General features: G+C 37.9%; 1 protein-coding gene across 1 annotated transcript in view; it reads right to left on the bottom strand.

The window, feature by feature from the left end:
- taf2 (TAF2 RNA polymerase II, TATA box binding protein (TBP)-associated factor) overlaps positions 1-13,627 on the bottom strand; it is a 28,582-nt gene extending 14,955 nt beyond the window's left edge. Inside the window, exons 1-9 of the mRNA XM_059339751.1 lie at positions 13,068-13,627; positions 12,014-12,068; positions 10,258-10,418; positions 9,566-9,684; positions 8,583-8,724; positions 7,554-7,785; positions 4,911-5,095; positions 3,552-3,665; positions 1,372-1,471 (exon numbers count right to left, since the gene is read on the bottom strand). Of these exons, the coding sequence (XP_059195734.1) occupies positions 1,372-1,471; positions 3,552-3,665; positions 4,911-5,095; positions 7,554-7,785; positions 8,583-8,724; positions 9,566-9,684; positions 10,258-10,418; positions 12,014-12,068; positions 13,068-13,117 (1,158 nt within the window). The 5' untranslated portion in view covers positions 13,118-13,627. The remainder of the gene's footprint in view (positions 1-1,371; positions 1,472-3,551; positions 3,666-4,910; positions 5,096-7,553; positions 7,786-8,582; positions 8,725-9,565; positions 9,685-10,257; positions 10,419-12,013; positions 12,069-13,067) is intronic.
- Between the last annotated feature and the right edge of the window lie 280 nt (positions 13,628-13,907).

Raw genomic sequence — 13,907 nt, forward strand, 5'->3', positions numbered from 1 at the left:
GGAACACCTTAAAACATATCTGAAAAGATGATTGGATTATTACCAGTGTTGCCATATATTTTTCTGTCAATCAACTGACCAATTACCGGACTAATCCTGGGGTGTCAAACTGATCCCAGAAAGAGTGTGGTGTGGCTGCAGCTTTTGGTTTGACTCAACTCATTCAGTCACCTCAGCTGTCTTCACTCAGTTTATTTGTTGTATCAGGTGTGCTCATACTTGGTTAGAACAAGAACCTGCAGCCATGTGGCCCTTTCATTGATCAGTTTGACATCCCTGGCCTAATCGTTCCAGTTGAACGATCAATGAACAACTTGGTGACATCGATTCTGAGACCACTGGAAAGTTTTCCCTCATAAAAGGGAGATCTGCCATTTAATCAAAGTAAAGTATTTAAGGAGTGACTCAATTCATCATATTTAGTGACTGCATTGATAACGAGATCAGATGCAGCAGGATACATTTAGTCTAGCAGACGATTGATTGATTACTTGGCACGTGACAATGTTGAGACAAGCAAATCTTATTTCTTACAAGTTGAGAAAGGAAGGACTAAGAGAAAAATAGGTCAGTGCTGTACGGCTGGAGTCGGGCGTCTATTGCCATTCCCACTGACCAATGTCCTGAGGAAACATGAGGCGTGTTTCCATTGAGTACTTTTTGAGTAGCGGCTCTGAAAAGTACCTACCAGGCGGCAACCTCCGGGTCTGAGCAAGGAGGCAAACTAGGAAGTGCCTTAAACTGTATTCTACCGAAAATTCCAGCAGGGGGCGCTAAGTTTGGCTGCAAAAAAATTCTACCCATTAATTTCAGTGCAAAATGAGAAAATTTCTCACTTGATTTATTACCTCAGGAAATTTTTTAGGACAACACTATGGTCTCAATCACTAGTAAAAAATCTTCTTCAAGACAATTTGATGTTAATAGTTCAAATAATGGTCCCATTTAGAAGAAAATAGAAGATAAAGAATCATATGATTTGGGGCGTGGCTACCTTTGATTGACAGGTCACTAACAAGGAGAGCCATCATCAGGAGAGAAGCAGAGCAATGCGTATCCATGGCAACTTGTCAATAAAGTTATATATAACGTTATATAGATATAAAAAGGGACGTTTATCGGTTTGGTATTGTAACTTTGACCCTTTCACTTAATGACAGTTTATTTGAACGATTTGTTCATTAAAATGTCTTGTTCAGCGTTTGGTTGGACTAACAGACACTCCAAGGAGTCGCTGTTCTTTCTGAGCCGCCACCTGAGCTGCTAACCGGTGAAGTTGGGCGGAGCCACACCCATAGAGGGAAAAGTACCAAATGGAAACGTTACGTGCCTATGGTAAGAGTTACTACAGGATGAAACAAACACTGTTACCTCTTTGATCCAGTGTCGGTACTCGTTGACTCCAAAGGTCTTCTTTAGATAGAGTCCGTAGATGTAGCCTGAGATTCCCTTCAACACCCACTCATCAGCCCTTCAAAAGTAATTACAAAATACATTTCAAAAGTTATTAAAAATATCAATTAATTCATCAGGTCTGAGTTTAGTTGCCCAGTCTATTCTGCAGACCTGCAGTCATTCAGAGTTTAAAGGACCTTTTTGTAGCACATGGCATGAATATGTCAAACAAGAAGTGTGAAGCTACTTAATAATTGGTAAAAAAAAATCTATCAGAATATAGTGAAAACCTTGAAACTGTTGCCCACACTGTTTTGAGCTCTTTAGTATTTCAGGCCACACTTGTGTGGCTTCAAGCTAATGCTGTAATTGGGAACGTTAACCTTGTGGTATTTCTAGTAAAGAACTTGGCATGACAAACACAACTCTCATAAATTTATCAGCCTGGATTTCTTAGCTTGTAAAAAAAAAAAAACAGACACAATACGCTGATTCAACGTTGGTGGTTTCACCGCTTGATGCTGAACTGAATCCAGACTGGTTTATGTGGTAATGATGATTTAATCTGTTCATCTCCTATAATCAACATAATGGAGAGTATGTTAGTATTTTCCTATACAGACCTAATCTTTGCACATTTACTGTCTACGGATTACATTATGATCTATCAGTAAGAACTACGGATTTTTAGAGCTCAGAATTTCCCAGATGTAAGAAATAAGCCCCTAACACAGCAAACTGTTGTAAAACACAGCATATTGGATCACAAAACTTTCAGATACTATTGTTCAAGTCTATCTTCAGATGAGCAGACATTATTTTCTATTAGACAAACACAAAAGGCTGAGATAAAAGAGGAATCCAAGTTTTCTAAAGCTCATCATCAACTTCAGTATTTGTCATTACGGTTTGATATATTTGGACAAGAACAGCTTCTCTTTTTCTTGTGCCTTCTCTTTTATGTCTGACAGGCTACTGAGCAAAAGCTGTTTTCAATTACAGGTCCCAGTTAACCCCCACTCTGATTAATTGCAGGCAACACCATGCTTTGCTGAAATCAAAGAGATCTGACTTTCCTGAGGTCTTTTCTAACACGACACCAGCCAGCTCAACAACATAAGCAAACCAGGGCCCCACATCTGATGTGTGTTAAGAGGTGGGAGAGGAGAGGAGAGGAGAGGAGAGGAGAGGAGAGGAGAGGAGAGGAGAAAAAAAGGACACCCAAGCATTTTTCTCAATAGTACTAGCAACAATAGAGAGTGTTAAAGTTCTATTGATGGGCCTCCTAACACAAGCAAGCCGCCCTGAATTATTCACTCAGTCTCTCACACACAGCGACCACACTGGCCAAGTTGCCAAGCAGTAACACAGCGATCCATCATGTCAACAAATACAGTCATTCAGAACAGTGTTGGCCTGAATAAGAATTGCTCTGTTGTAAATCTCTCATCACTGACCTTATATGAAAAGGGCCGGGGGCTAAATGTTACCACAATGTGACTGAGAGAATCGCTGAGTATTCTTCCAAACAATAATTACAGTACTTTTCCATTTCATACAAGTCTGTCCCATAAGGTTCATTAAAGTAACTTTAATGTCCCAGAATGCTCCAGTAGAACTAGCTGGTACATTAGCTGGCTGTCTGTAGTATGTATACATACCTAATCCCAACGACCACACTTAAAGTTGGCCTGCTGTCATAGAGAGGGGTAACACACGAAGTAGTGTGACAGACGGAATTGTGTGAAGAATGAAATAAGAGTCATAGTAGAGACGACAGAGAAGTTCAATGTCTGCATTACTGGCCAGTCACTGTGTGAAGCTGGCATGGTTGTCCGGTGGTCTGTTTCAGAAAGTTAAAGAAGTCATATTACTTTAAATCACTTATTGGGTACTGCAATGTTTTTTTTTCAGCTGGTTCTATGTTTTGGTTGGGACTTTATTTTTTTTTTGTTCTATTATTATTATCTTTAAGTTTGTTTCCTGGTAGATGTTAAAAATGCCATCACACAATGCATAGACACACTCTTGATTGACACTATGATTAGCCAGCGGAAAATGAGCATTTAATATCTGATAGCGCCACAAGGCTTATCTGCCAGTGAGTCTTAGACTTCTTGTCTCAGACTTGATGGTCTCACTGTGTTGAGTCTCACCATGACATCCTGGAGATGAAACAGCCAAAGAACTGCTGAGCCAAGGCCTGGGCCAGACAGCGCCGTGTCAGCGGGGTCTGGTCTATGACTGTAGCGCTGTGGAGCAGGTTGGTACTGAAAAGCAAAGCCAACAGCTCACATTAAGACAGAATGAGATTAATACAGTGAGTAAATATAGTATGACTACAATCTGCAACAACAACAAATCTGGATATACACTGTACAACATTAGAAGTTTAATTCCACTTCTACTGCATGTGAAAATCTTTTGAGATGTGAAAAAAAAAAAAAAAAGCTTGCAGGTTATGTGCTCACACTGTAGGTGTAAAATCTAAATGCCTTTTGGCCCCTTCAAACCCTTATTGTCTTGAGATTTGGTTGTTTGAAAGCTCGGGCAGGTAGAAGTTTGTTCACAAGTGAAGGTCTTAAATGTTACATCAGTACGGAGAATTCAGAACTACAACTATTACAGGAAACATCAAAGAGGTACATGTGCTGTTGCCTCCATGTTTTCTATCCATGTGATGCATCAAGGTGCTATGGCACTTTCAGACACTTCAAACAGGCGGAATGGAAAAACAGGCTCTGGCTTTGGGTAGCCAACTTGTGGCTCTACTTTTGCTGTGCAAAGGACAGACAATTCTTAAATGTTAGATAATTATCAAAAGCATCCGCTGAATAATTAGGGTTTTTTTGCCATGGATTACACGGTGGTGTAGTGGTCAGCACTCTTGTCTCACAGCAAGAGAGTCGCCGGTTGGACTTCGGCTCTTCTGTGTGGAGTTTGCATGTCAAATCAAATCAAAATTACTTTATTTATACCAGAGGGGAAATTCAGTGAGTCTGTTAGCTCTGTTAGAATGAGACAGCCTGATGGCTGTAGGAGCGAAGGATCTTTGATATCTCTCCGTCCTGCAACAGAGAGAGGATCCGTCCACTGCTGTTTTTTTGGTCCATAAAGGTTTTGTGTCGCGGATGATCTGGGTATTTCAGGATGGACTCCAACATCTTGACAGGTCATCTCTCCACCACCTCCTCCAGTGTGTCCAACCTGGCTCCAACCACAGAACCAGCTCTCGCGCCTCCCTTTACATTGCATGGCAAACGATAGCCATCTGAAATTGAGCTGTGCAGCTCTGAAGTTGTGTCTTAAATAGGTTCAAAGCTTACCGTTTATGCCCAGATTTGGTGTAAATTATCCTCAAAGATAATATTGCCAATTCTTGATGGCTGGGAATGTTTTGCAACAGACAAAATTATTGTGTATGATGCTGCATTTGGGGCCACACATTTACAGTACCAATTCTATCCTTACCTGGAAAGGCAGAGAGTCAGCCACACAGTCTATCTTATGCTCACCTAAAGATGCTCATGGATGCATACGAGGACAGTTGTACGTAGGCCTCGTCCACAAACACAGTCTTGAAGCAGGCATATGGGTAACGGCACGTCAGTATCTCCTCATAAAACTCAAAAATCTCATGTAGGTAAGACATGGAGTGTTTGAGCAGTGGTAGTAGCTGTGGCAGGCAGAAATGGGTCACCTGGCAGGGGACAAGACAGAATACAATGTTACAGTGTTTTATTTGCCATGTTTAGCAATGATGTTGTGAACGCCTCTTTGGGATGTTTCTGAAAATGCAGCACAGTACCTTTGGTAATATAATTTGAATAGAGTATCATGCTGATACATCTGACAGCTCACAGACATGAACTCGAATGTACGTCGCTTTGGATAAAAGCATCTGCTAAATGACTTTTTGTAGATTGTAGATTGTTGTTGTAAATGTCAAAAAAAAGACAAAAAGTGAGAAATGTCCATAGAAACCAAAGGTATTCTGTTTACAAAACTGTTCAGAGTTAGCTCTCTGGATAGAGGAGGTCTTACTTTTCTGGACTACCATTATACAGGTAAGGTGTCCATATAAAACACTTCTTTATTGAACCCATTCATGTTCAGTACTGCCATCATTTGCTAAAGGCACATCTAGTGGTCAATGGTAGAAATAACACAATGATGGACAAAGTATTACATTACATGAAATGCAGTAAATAACAGCTGAGTAGATCTCATAAGGTTGTTGAGATAATGTTTTACAAATGACTATAGTTTGTAATGTTGTTAAGCAATTATCCTGTTAAATATAATATCTGAGACTTTTCCCTCTTACTACAAGCGTTTGTGACTGTAAAACCAGTTGGTTGGCAGAAACTATCTGGTCTCTCTGTTGGAGTTTACTATAATTTGCCTTGAAGACTAAAAAAAACGTCATCAAAGCTGTGGCACACTGACAGTTACCAAAGAAAGTCCCTATTTCTTTGTGATTTACAGCAAACGCTGCCTAAATGGCTGATGAATCACTCAGTGTCAGTGTAAGGGCCACTTACTTTGGGGTGCAAATAACAATTATATTCAGAATTGATTAATGTCCAACAAAACGGGCTCACTGGTGGAGTGCATACCACTAAGGCTGAGTCCACAGAACTTGTCTTTAAAGACATGGGGAAATAAACAGTACATTTAAAGTTCTAATACTGTGTCACTGTGTTAACTGTTTAGTCATCTCACATATAAAAACCCCTCTCTTTTTGCCTGTAGCTACCCTTTTTCCTTGATAATCCACTTGTACTCAGTTGACATACTGAGATTTTGTGGTTAGACAGTGATTGTATAAGGATGGGTGGGGGGTATTCTGTTTAATAAGCCAACATCTGTGTATTCTTGTCAGTTAAGTATGAATATGGTTGGTTAAATAACTTTACTTGAAATACAAATTACAGGGCTGACTGTACGAATATTTACCCTGCTTTGAATGTACGAATGTTAATTTACTTTTTGTAAAAGAAAACAATAAACATGTTTGAAAAAACCCTCTCTTTTCTCTTCCTGAAAAATGTATAAATATATTTGATACTGCATCTTAATCTCATGGTTGGTTACATACATTTGTTTACCGTAATAAGATTTGGGGTGACCAGTCCAGTTGACCTCACCCTTCACATAAAAGCACACTTGACCAGTAACTCATAGGTGAACAACATCGTAGTAAGAAATGTGTGTTTGGATATTTGTTTACTTTTCCAAAGAATGTTGTTAAAATGTTATTTGTTAATTTTTCCTTATCCTGCTCCTCCTGAATGAGGTGTATGTGGAGGCCACCGCTCCTTCTGATCTGCATCTCACTGTATTTGATTTCCTCGTCCAAAATCTGTTACACTCACATATACATATATCAGGGTTCGTACACTTTTTCTGTGGTCAAATTCAAGCACTTTTCAAGGTCCATTTTCAAGCTTTTCCAATACCTTTCAACGGTTGTAAATGGCATGTTTTAGATGAGTACTTCGATACTAAAAGGGGTAATTTCACTTAACCATACCACCAGCAATGGCATTACACTTTAAACAACTAAAAGTAGTTTGCTAATCTCATAAAACATACTGGTATGGGAATCTAGGAGCTAGGAGCAAAAGTAAGCTCACAAAAATCATCAACCGGCTGCTGGTGAAACTATACACTACCTAAACTAGGAGGAAAGCCCCACAGATAGGCCTACTTCAGGAGCCCTCACATTAATTAGAAAAACTCCCTTCAGTAAGAAGATACAGGGTAGAGCAACAAGAAACATCTCAGACACAAGAATACGCAGGCGGAGCGGTCTTCATTTCAGATAGGCTATAGGCTATTCAGTTTATATATTTTTTCCATTGAAAATGTGGTTATCTATAGTCAGATTGCAAGAGAAATACAGTAAGAATTTCAAGCATTTACAAGCACTTAATCCAAAATCCAAGCACTTTTCAAACCTTGAAATTCAACATTAAAATTCAAGAATTTTCAAGGATTTCAAGCACCCGTACGAACCCTGATATATACATACATGTTTCAAGGGGACTCTAAACACATTAGACAGAATGTCTAAGTGGTGCTATGCTTCCCGCACTCTAAACTACATGCATAGCATCTTCATTTAAACCCACCACCGGTCACAGCAAACCCACCTCATGCATGTAGGGATCTACCAGGATTTCAAAGGGCCCTACGGCCAGAGAGATGTTGGGGGCCGCAGTGGGGATGGGGAGGACATAGTGGAAAGTCTTCTTCCTCATGTCATGGGTGTAGATGGTCTCTACGAGATCGCCACAGGACACCGCCACCATAGAAGCATCTACTGTGAACTCCAGCTTCCACGTACACAGCTCGGAGTAGGAGTCTACACAGGGGAACCAGAATCTGGAAGAGCAGACAACATGATAAGCTTTGAGCAAATGCAGTGACCACTATTAAGTGCGTGTCTGCACAAGAGCACAGGAAATGTACGTATATGTTTACAACTGTATAATCTGCTGAGCTTTGTGCCTGGAATATTTTTTACACAGGTCATTCTTTATTTTGACCTTTATGACACTTAATGACAGTGACCAAATATATGAGAAGGTAATGTATTGATCCATATACTATATGTTCATATTCTTGTATCTTTTCATAGTAGTAGCAGACCATCCAACTTCAACAGGCAAATATCCACAAGATGAGATAACAGCTCAAAACATCTAAACTACACTCAGTATAATGCATCATGAATGAACAGCAGAAGCAGTTTAAAACATTGAACCTGTCTGTCCTTGTTCCCCAACTGGACACAAAGCAGCCTCTTGACTTTACTCTGTCTCTCTCGACAAATAGCGGGCCAGATCCAACAACCAAATTTAACTTGGGCAAATAGTGACTGAATTATGGACGGCTAAAATGTATGTATGTAATATGTACTGTATGTGAGTCTGAATGTGTGTTTGTGTGCGTGCGTGTCTATGTGCGTGTGTGTGCATGTATGTGTACATACAGATGTGTATGTGGGGATGGGAGGGGTGGGTTTGTCATTTTTATTGTCTGTTTTTATTCTTATTTTTTGTAAAGCACTTTGTGTGCCATTTATATGTATGGAAAGCGCTATATAAATAAAGTTTGATTTGATTTGATTTTAAGAATGAATGAACTAGTGTGAATCATGTTAGTCAGTGTTTCCACACCTGGTGGAGTTCTGGTATCCAAAGGAGAACACATGAGCTCCTCTCTCCGCCATGCTGCCTTCCACATCAGGAACAACAAAGTGGAGACCTCCTTTTGGCTGGTCCAGGGAAAATTCTATGTACACCTTCAAAACCTTCAAATCTGGAGACAAAAAACACAGATTATCAATCATAATCACATTTCTTTTAATAATCCAAGAGTGGTAAACTTTGAACTTATTCCAGGGAAATTTGGTCATTCACCTCATGTGACCATGTCAATTGAAACTGTCAGGAAGAAACTAATTTTAATAACAATCTGTTGAAGATGATGGGATTGTATAAGAGCAAACTTAAGATTTATCTTTTTAATTTGGCTTTTACTTGAACCATTTTTAAAATATTTTTCTGCTCATGCGTTTCAGTGTTACAACATCTCTTTTATTTTTTTATTCTTTTATTTATTTGCTATTATTTATTAGTCTATTTTTATATAAATATATTTGATCATGCTCTACTTTTTATTTATTTATTTATTATTTTCATCTTTTTTTATCAAACTTTTCTACTTTTTATTGTTATTATTATTTTCTTTTATTTCATCTTACCTTCCTTTATTTCTATTTATTTTATCAAATTCATTTCTAACCTGCCTCCAGTGTTTCCTCACTGCTCCACGTTGAGATGGAGCTTCCTCAGTTTGTGTTTTGTTTATAATGGGATGGGTGGATGGAGGGTCAGGGTGGAGGGTGTTTGCTTGTTTCTATGTTTTATTTATTTTATTTTTTTCCCTTTTTTATGTGAAGCAGATTTACCTTGAATGAAAAGTGCTATACAAATAAAGTTTGATTGGTTGACTGATTGAGTATAAGGACAGTAGATTCTATTAATCTTACATTGGAAAAAACACACTTCCTAACTCATCTGCATTATAAATAGAAAATTATTCAAAACAACTCCGCATGCCTTTTTGATTTTCAGTGTTCTTTGTGTCCACGTCTTACCATCTCCCTGTTTCCAGAGTTCAGAGGGAACTTTGATGACCAGCTCCCCGTGTCCTGCATCAGGGTCCACAGCACTCACTGCTGCCGTGTAGGCACTGGAGAAATAGTTGAGGTTCCTCCTGCACGCACACAACATTTACACAAAATGATCATATTGCCATCATACTGTTTCTCTTAACCTAGTGATATTGACAGTGACATTGATATCATATACCCAGCCCATGTGTGGAGATACATACATTGAATTTCCCTCTCGTACTTTCATATTCGAAGGCTTACAAATGTTAGTGTCTCACAGTGTGTACATCCTCATATCACCCAAACCTAATGTTAATAGTCACATGTAATTTAGCTTGATGGCTTAACTCTTTGTTCGGTGCCTTGAGGCTGAGATATAAAGAAAGTCACTGTGGTGCTTTAAATCTGCCAAAGTTGGACATTGTCTCAGTCAGTTACTTTTAGTGGATGTTTTGGGCCTTTCACGCAACCGTACCACCAGCTGGTGTTAATAAAATGTTCTACCTTCTAGCAAAGTTAGTAGACAACGTTGATTTGACTGATAGAATATGCGATAGTAGAGTTTTATTTGTAGACTAACAATTAGGAGGCTGTGGCCCAAATTACAAGCTTTGATTTCAGAACTCTGTATTACACTGAAATGTGCATCCAGGACAGGGCACTGACATACTCACTGCTTGGACTCGTGGTGGCACACCTCCAGTGTGGGGTCATTGTAATTGAATGAGGCTTCAAGTTCATTGACTCGGACCCTGTAGATGCGGCACTGTTTACTGTTAAGCTTGATCCTGTTCAGATTGACCACTGTGGGGAAAATGGTGAGCTCCACGAAGCCCTAATGGATGCAAAGGAGAGGAAGAAGTTGGTGAAAATGGACTAGAATTGTAATTTGAAGGTGAACTGCAGAAAAGGGTTGTTCACCCATAAAGACTCTAAACACTATTATTCTAGCTTGCTTTATCACAGTAGGACTGTCTTTCCATCAGTGGTGGAAAAAGTATGTAAAAAGTAAGTAAAAGTACTAATACCACACTGTGAAATTACTCCACTACAAGTAAAAGTCCTGCATTCAAACCTTACTTCAGTAAAAGTACAAAAGTATCCGCATCAAAATGTAAAAGTTAATTAAAGTAACAAAAGTAAAAGTACTTGTTATGCAGAGTGACCTCACTCAGATTGTTTTATATTCCATAATTTATTATTAGTTTATTGTGTTTATTGATGCATTTATGTAAGCAGTGTTTTAATTTTCTCAGGTTATCTACTAATTATGCTGTTATGGGTTTAATTTAAAAATATAATTAAAAATCTATCATGTTTTTAATGTTAAATCTCAAACTTAAAAGTAACTAAAGCTGTCAGCTTAGTGGAGTAAAAAGTACAATATTTGCCTCTAAAATGTAGTGAAGTAGAAGTATAAAGTTACATGAAATGGAAATATTCAAGTACAGAACAAGTACCTCAAAATTGTACTGAAGTACAGTACTTGAGTAAATGTACTTAGTTACATTCCACCGCTGCTTTCCATGTCCTTGTGATTTACATTTCTCATAAGTAGGCTGTAACACACTGACACACACGAGCCTCATAATGTCTAGAAATACAAATTATGAATCTTATGAGTATTATGTATTAAACTTAAGTTCTCAGTGTAGTGTTTATACATTCGGAGTAATTGTGGAGCAGTTCGTGGTTTTCCCTGAATAAATCAATGTGATGTGTAACAAAAAAAGAGGCAGTGGTGGAAAAAGTATTCAGTTCCCTTACTTAAGTAAAAGTACTACAACCACACTGTGAAATTACTCCACTACAAGTAAAAGTCCTGCATTCAAAACTTACTGAAGTAAAAGTACAAAAGTATCAGCAACAAAATGTACCTAAAGTATCAAAAGTAAAAGTACTCGTTATGCAGAATGGACTCACTCAGATTGTTATATATATTCTAAATATCTAATTAGATTATTTGTATTGATTCATTGATGTAAGCATTTTAATATTTGTAAAGATAGGAATTATTTTATCTATAGAATAAACTGTTATGAATTTTCATTTAAAAAAATTATAATAACTTTTAATTGATCATGTTTTTATGTTAAATCTTGACCTGAAAAGTGAAACTAAATGTAGTGGAGTAAAAAGTACAATATTTGCCTCCAAGTGTAATGAAGTATAAGTATAAAATTACATAAAATGGAAAAACTCAAGTAAAGTACAAGTACCTCAAAATTGTATTTTAGTAAAAGTACTAAGTTACTTTGCACCACTGAAAAGAGGGAACACTGTCATGCAGTTGCCCCTACAGCCAACTCTACAGTGAGTGGAGTAAGTGATTAGGATGCAGTCGGTCTAACCACAGCAACAACAACAACAACAACAACAACAAATAAGCAGCTTTATATAGTTTTGGTAAACTGTAACTTCTGTACTCACAATGACAGACTTCCTCTGGAAGTTGATATTGTTGATGCACACCACCTGGTGGGTCGTAAAAGCAACGACAGGAAAACAATGTCAGTATGAAGCAATAGTATGTGTCAGTAGCAAACGTTATTCGCTGTTATTTTTACTTGAAGCAACATTACTGCCTGTACCAGTGGTGGAAACAGTATACAGATCTCTTACTTAAGTAAAAGTACTAATACCACACTGTGAAATTACTCCACGACAAGTAAAAGTCCTGCATTTAAACCTTACTGAAGTTAAAGTACAAAAGTATCAGCATCAAAATGTACTTAAAGTATCAACAGTAAATGTACTCATTTTGTAGAATGTTAGATTGTTTTATTTATTCCAAATATATTATGAGATTATTTTCATTGATGCATTTAAGCGCTTTAATTTGTAAAGATGGGGCTCATTTTAACCAGTTAATATACTGTTACGGCGTTTAATTTAAATGTATCTAATCATTTTAGATGCATTTTATGTTAAATCTCGACCCGAAAAGTAACTAAAGCTGGCGGCTAAATGTAGTGGAGTTCAATATTTATATAAATATAATATAAAAAGTTCAATATTTTCCTCAAAATGTAGTGAAGTAGAATTATAAAGTTAGAAAAAATAGAAAAACTCAAGGAAAGTACAAGTACCTCAAAATTGTACTTAAGTACAGTACTTGAGTAAATATACTTAGTTACATTCCACCATTGCCACACGAGCCTCATAATGTCTAGAAATACAAATTATGAATCATATGAGTATTATGTATTAACCTTAAGTTCTCAGTGTAGTGTTTATTCATTTTTAAAAGAGTAATTGTTTTTAACTGCAGTTCGTGATTTCCCCTGAATAAATTAATGTGATGTGTAACAAAAAAGAGGCAGTGGTGGAAAAAATAATCAGATTATCACTTAAGTAAAAGTACTAATACTACACTGTAAAGTTACTTTCCACTACTGGCCTGTACTGTATGTAAATAACATGACTGCAAAACATTTCATTCATTTCACTCCAACAGGGTCACAATTATACAAAAGGTACTTATAATTTAAAGGGACGCGGGCTCTCAAATCCTTTATCCTTTTTCCTGTTCATCCTGGCTTCTTGCTGTGGTGTTGTGACTGAGGTTTCAACATGCCATAACACTGCTCCGTGGTGTCTCCTCAGCAGCCGGTCGGCTCGCCTTCACGTTACTTTGAAAGTGTTGGATTAACATGCATTTAAACTCCAAAAAGGAAAATCCTGCGACACTAACCAACACGTTTGAAATGTGTTACGGTATGACGAGGGTCGGAGTCAGACGCAGAGACTATCTCTGTATCGTTAACTCTTTGCATGGAGCGCCTCAGATTCGTTCTGTGTGCACCGGAGTTTGCGGTATGGTGTTTTTATTGCAACCGCAGAGGACATATCCATAAATATGAGTCGGCCATGCTAAGCAGTCGGTATTGCATAGAAGAGAATAAGTCCATATAATGATTGCTGCGATCTCCGTGGATCAAATCATCCAAATATACCCTCACTGTCTGGCTGTTGGTAGCATTGTGTTCGCGGTTCCAGTGTGTGCAGCCATTTTGTAAGTAACCTTTGACCTCCCGCGTAAAAATTAGTAATACTTTTTTATATCAAGAGGCAAATATAAAATTTTAACTGCACAAATATTGCTGTTAATGTGCAATAATATCGTAAAATGAAATATCGATAAATATAATTTGTATTTTAAAAAAATGCTTTATTGCGTCGGAGGCAAGGGGGCAGGCATATACGTGTACGAGCTTCACGAGAGCGCGCAATCGAATGCGGAAGCAGTAGGACGTGATGACGTGGCGTGAAGGACGCACAGGGTGCACCTCGTATTTCTTGCTTATTATTATGTGACGCTTCA

Source organism: Centropristis striata, chromosome 8, assembly GCF_030273125.1.
Source record: "Centropristis striata isolate RG_2023a ecotype Rhode Island chromosome 8, C.striata_1.0, whole genome shotgun sequence".
NCBI lineage: Eukaryota > Metazoa > Chordata > Actinopteri > Perciformes > Serranidae > Centropristis > Centropristis striata.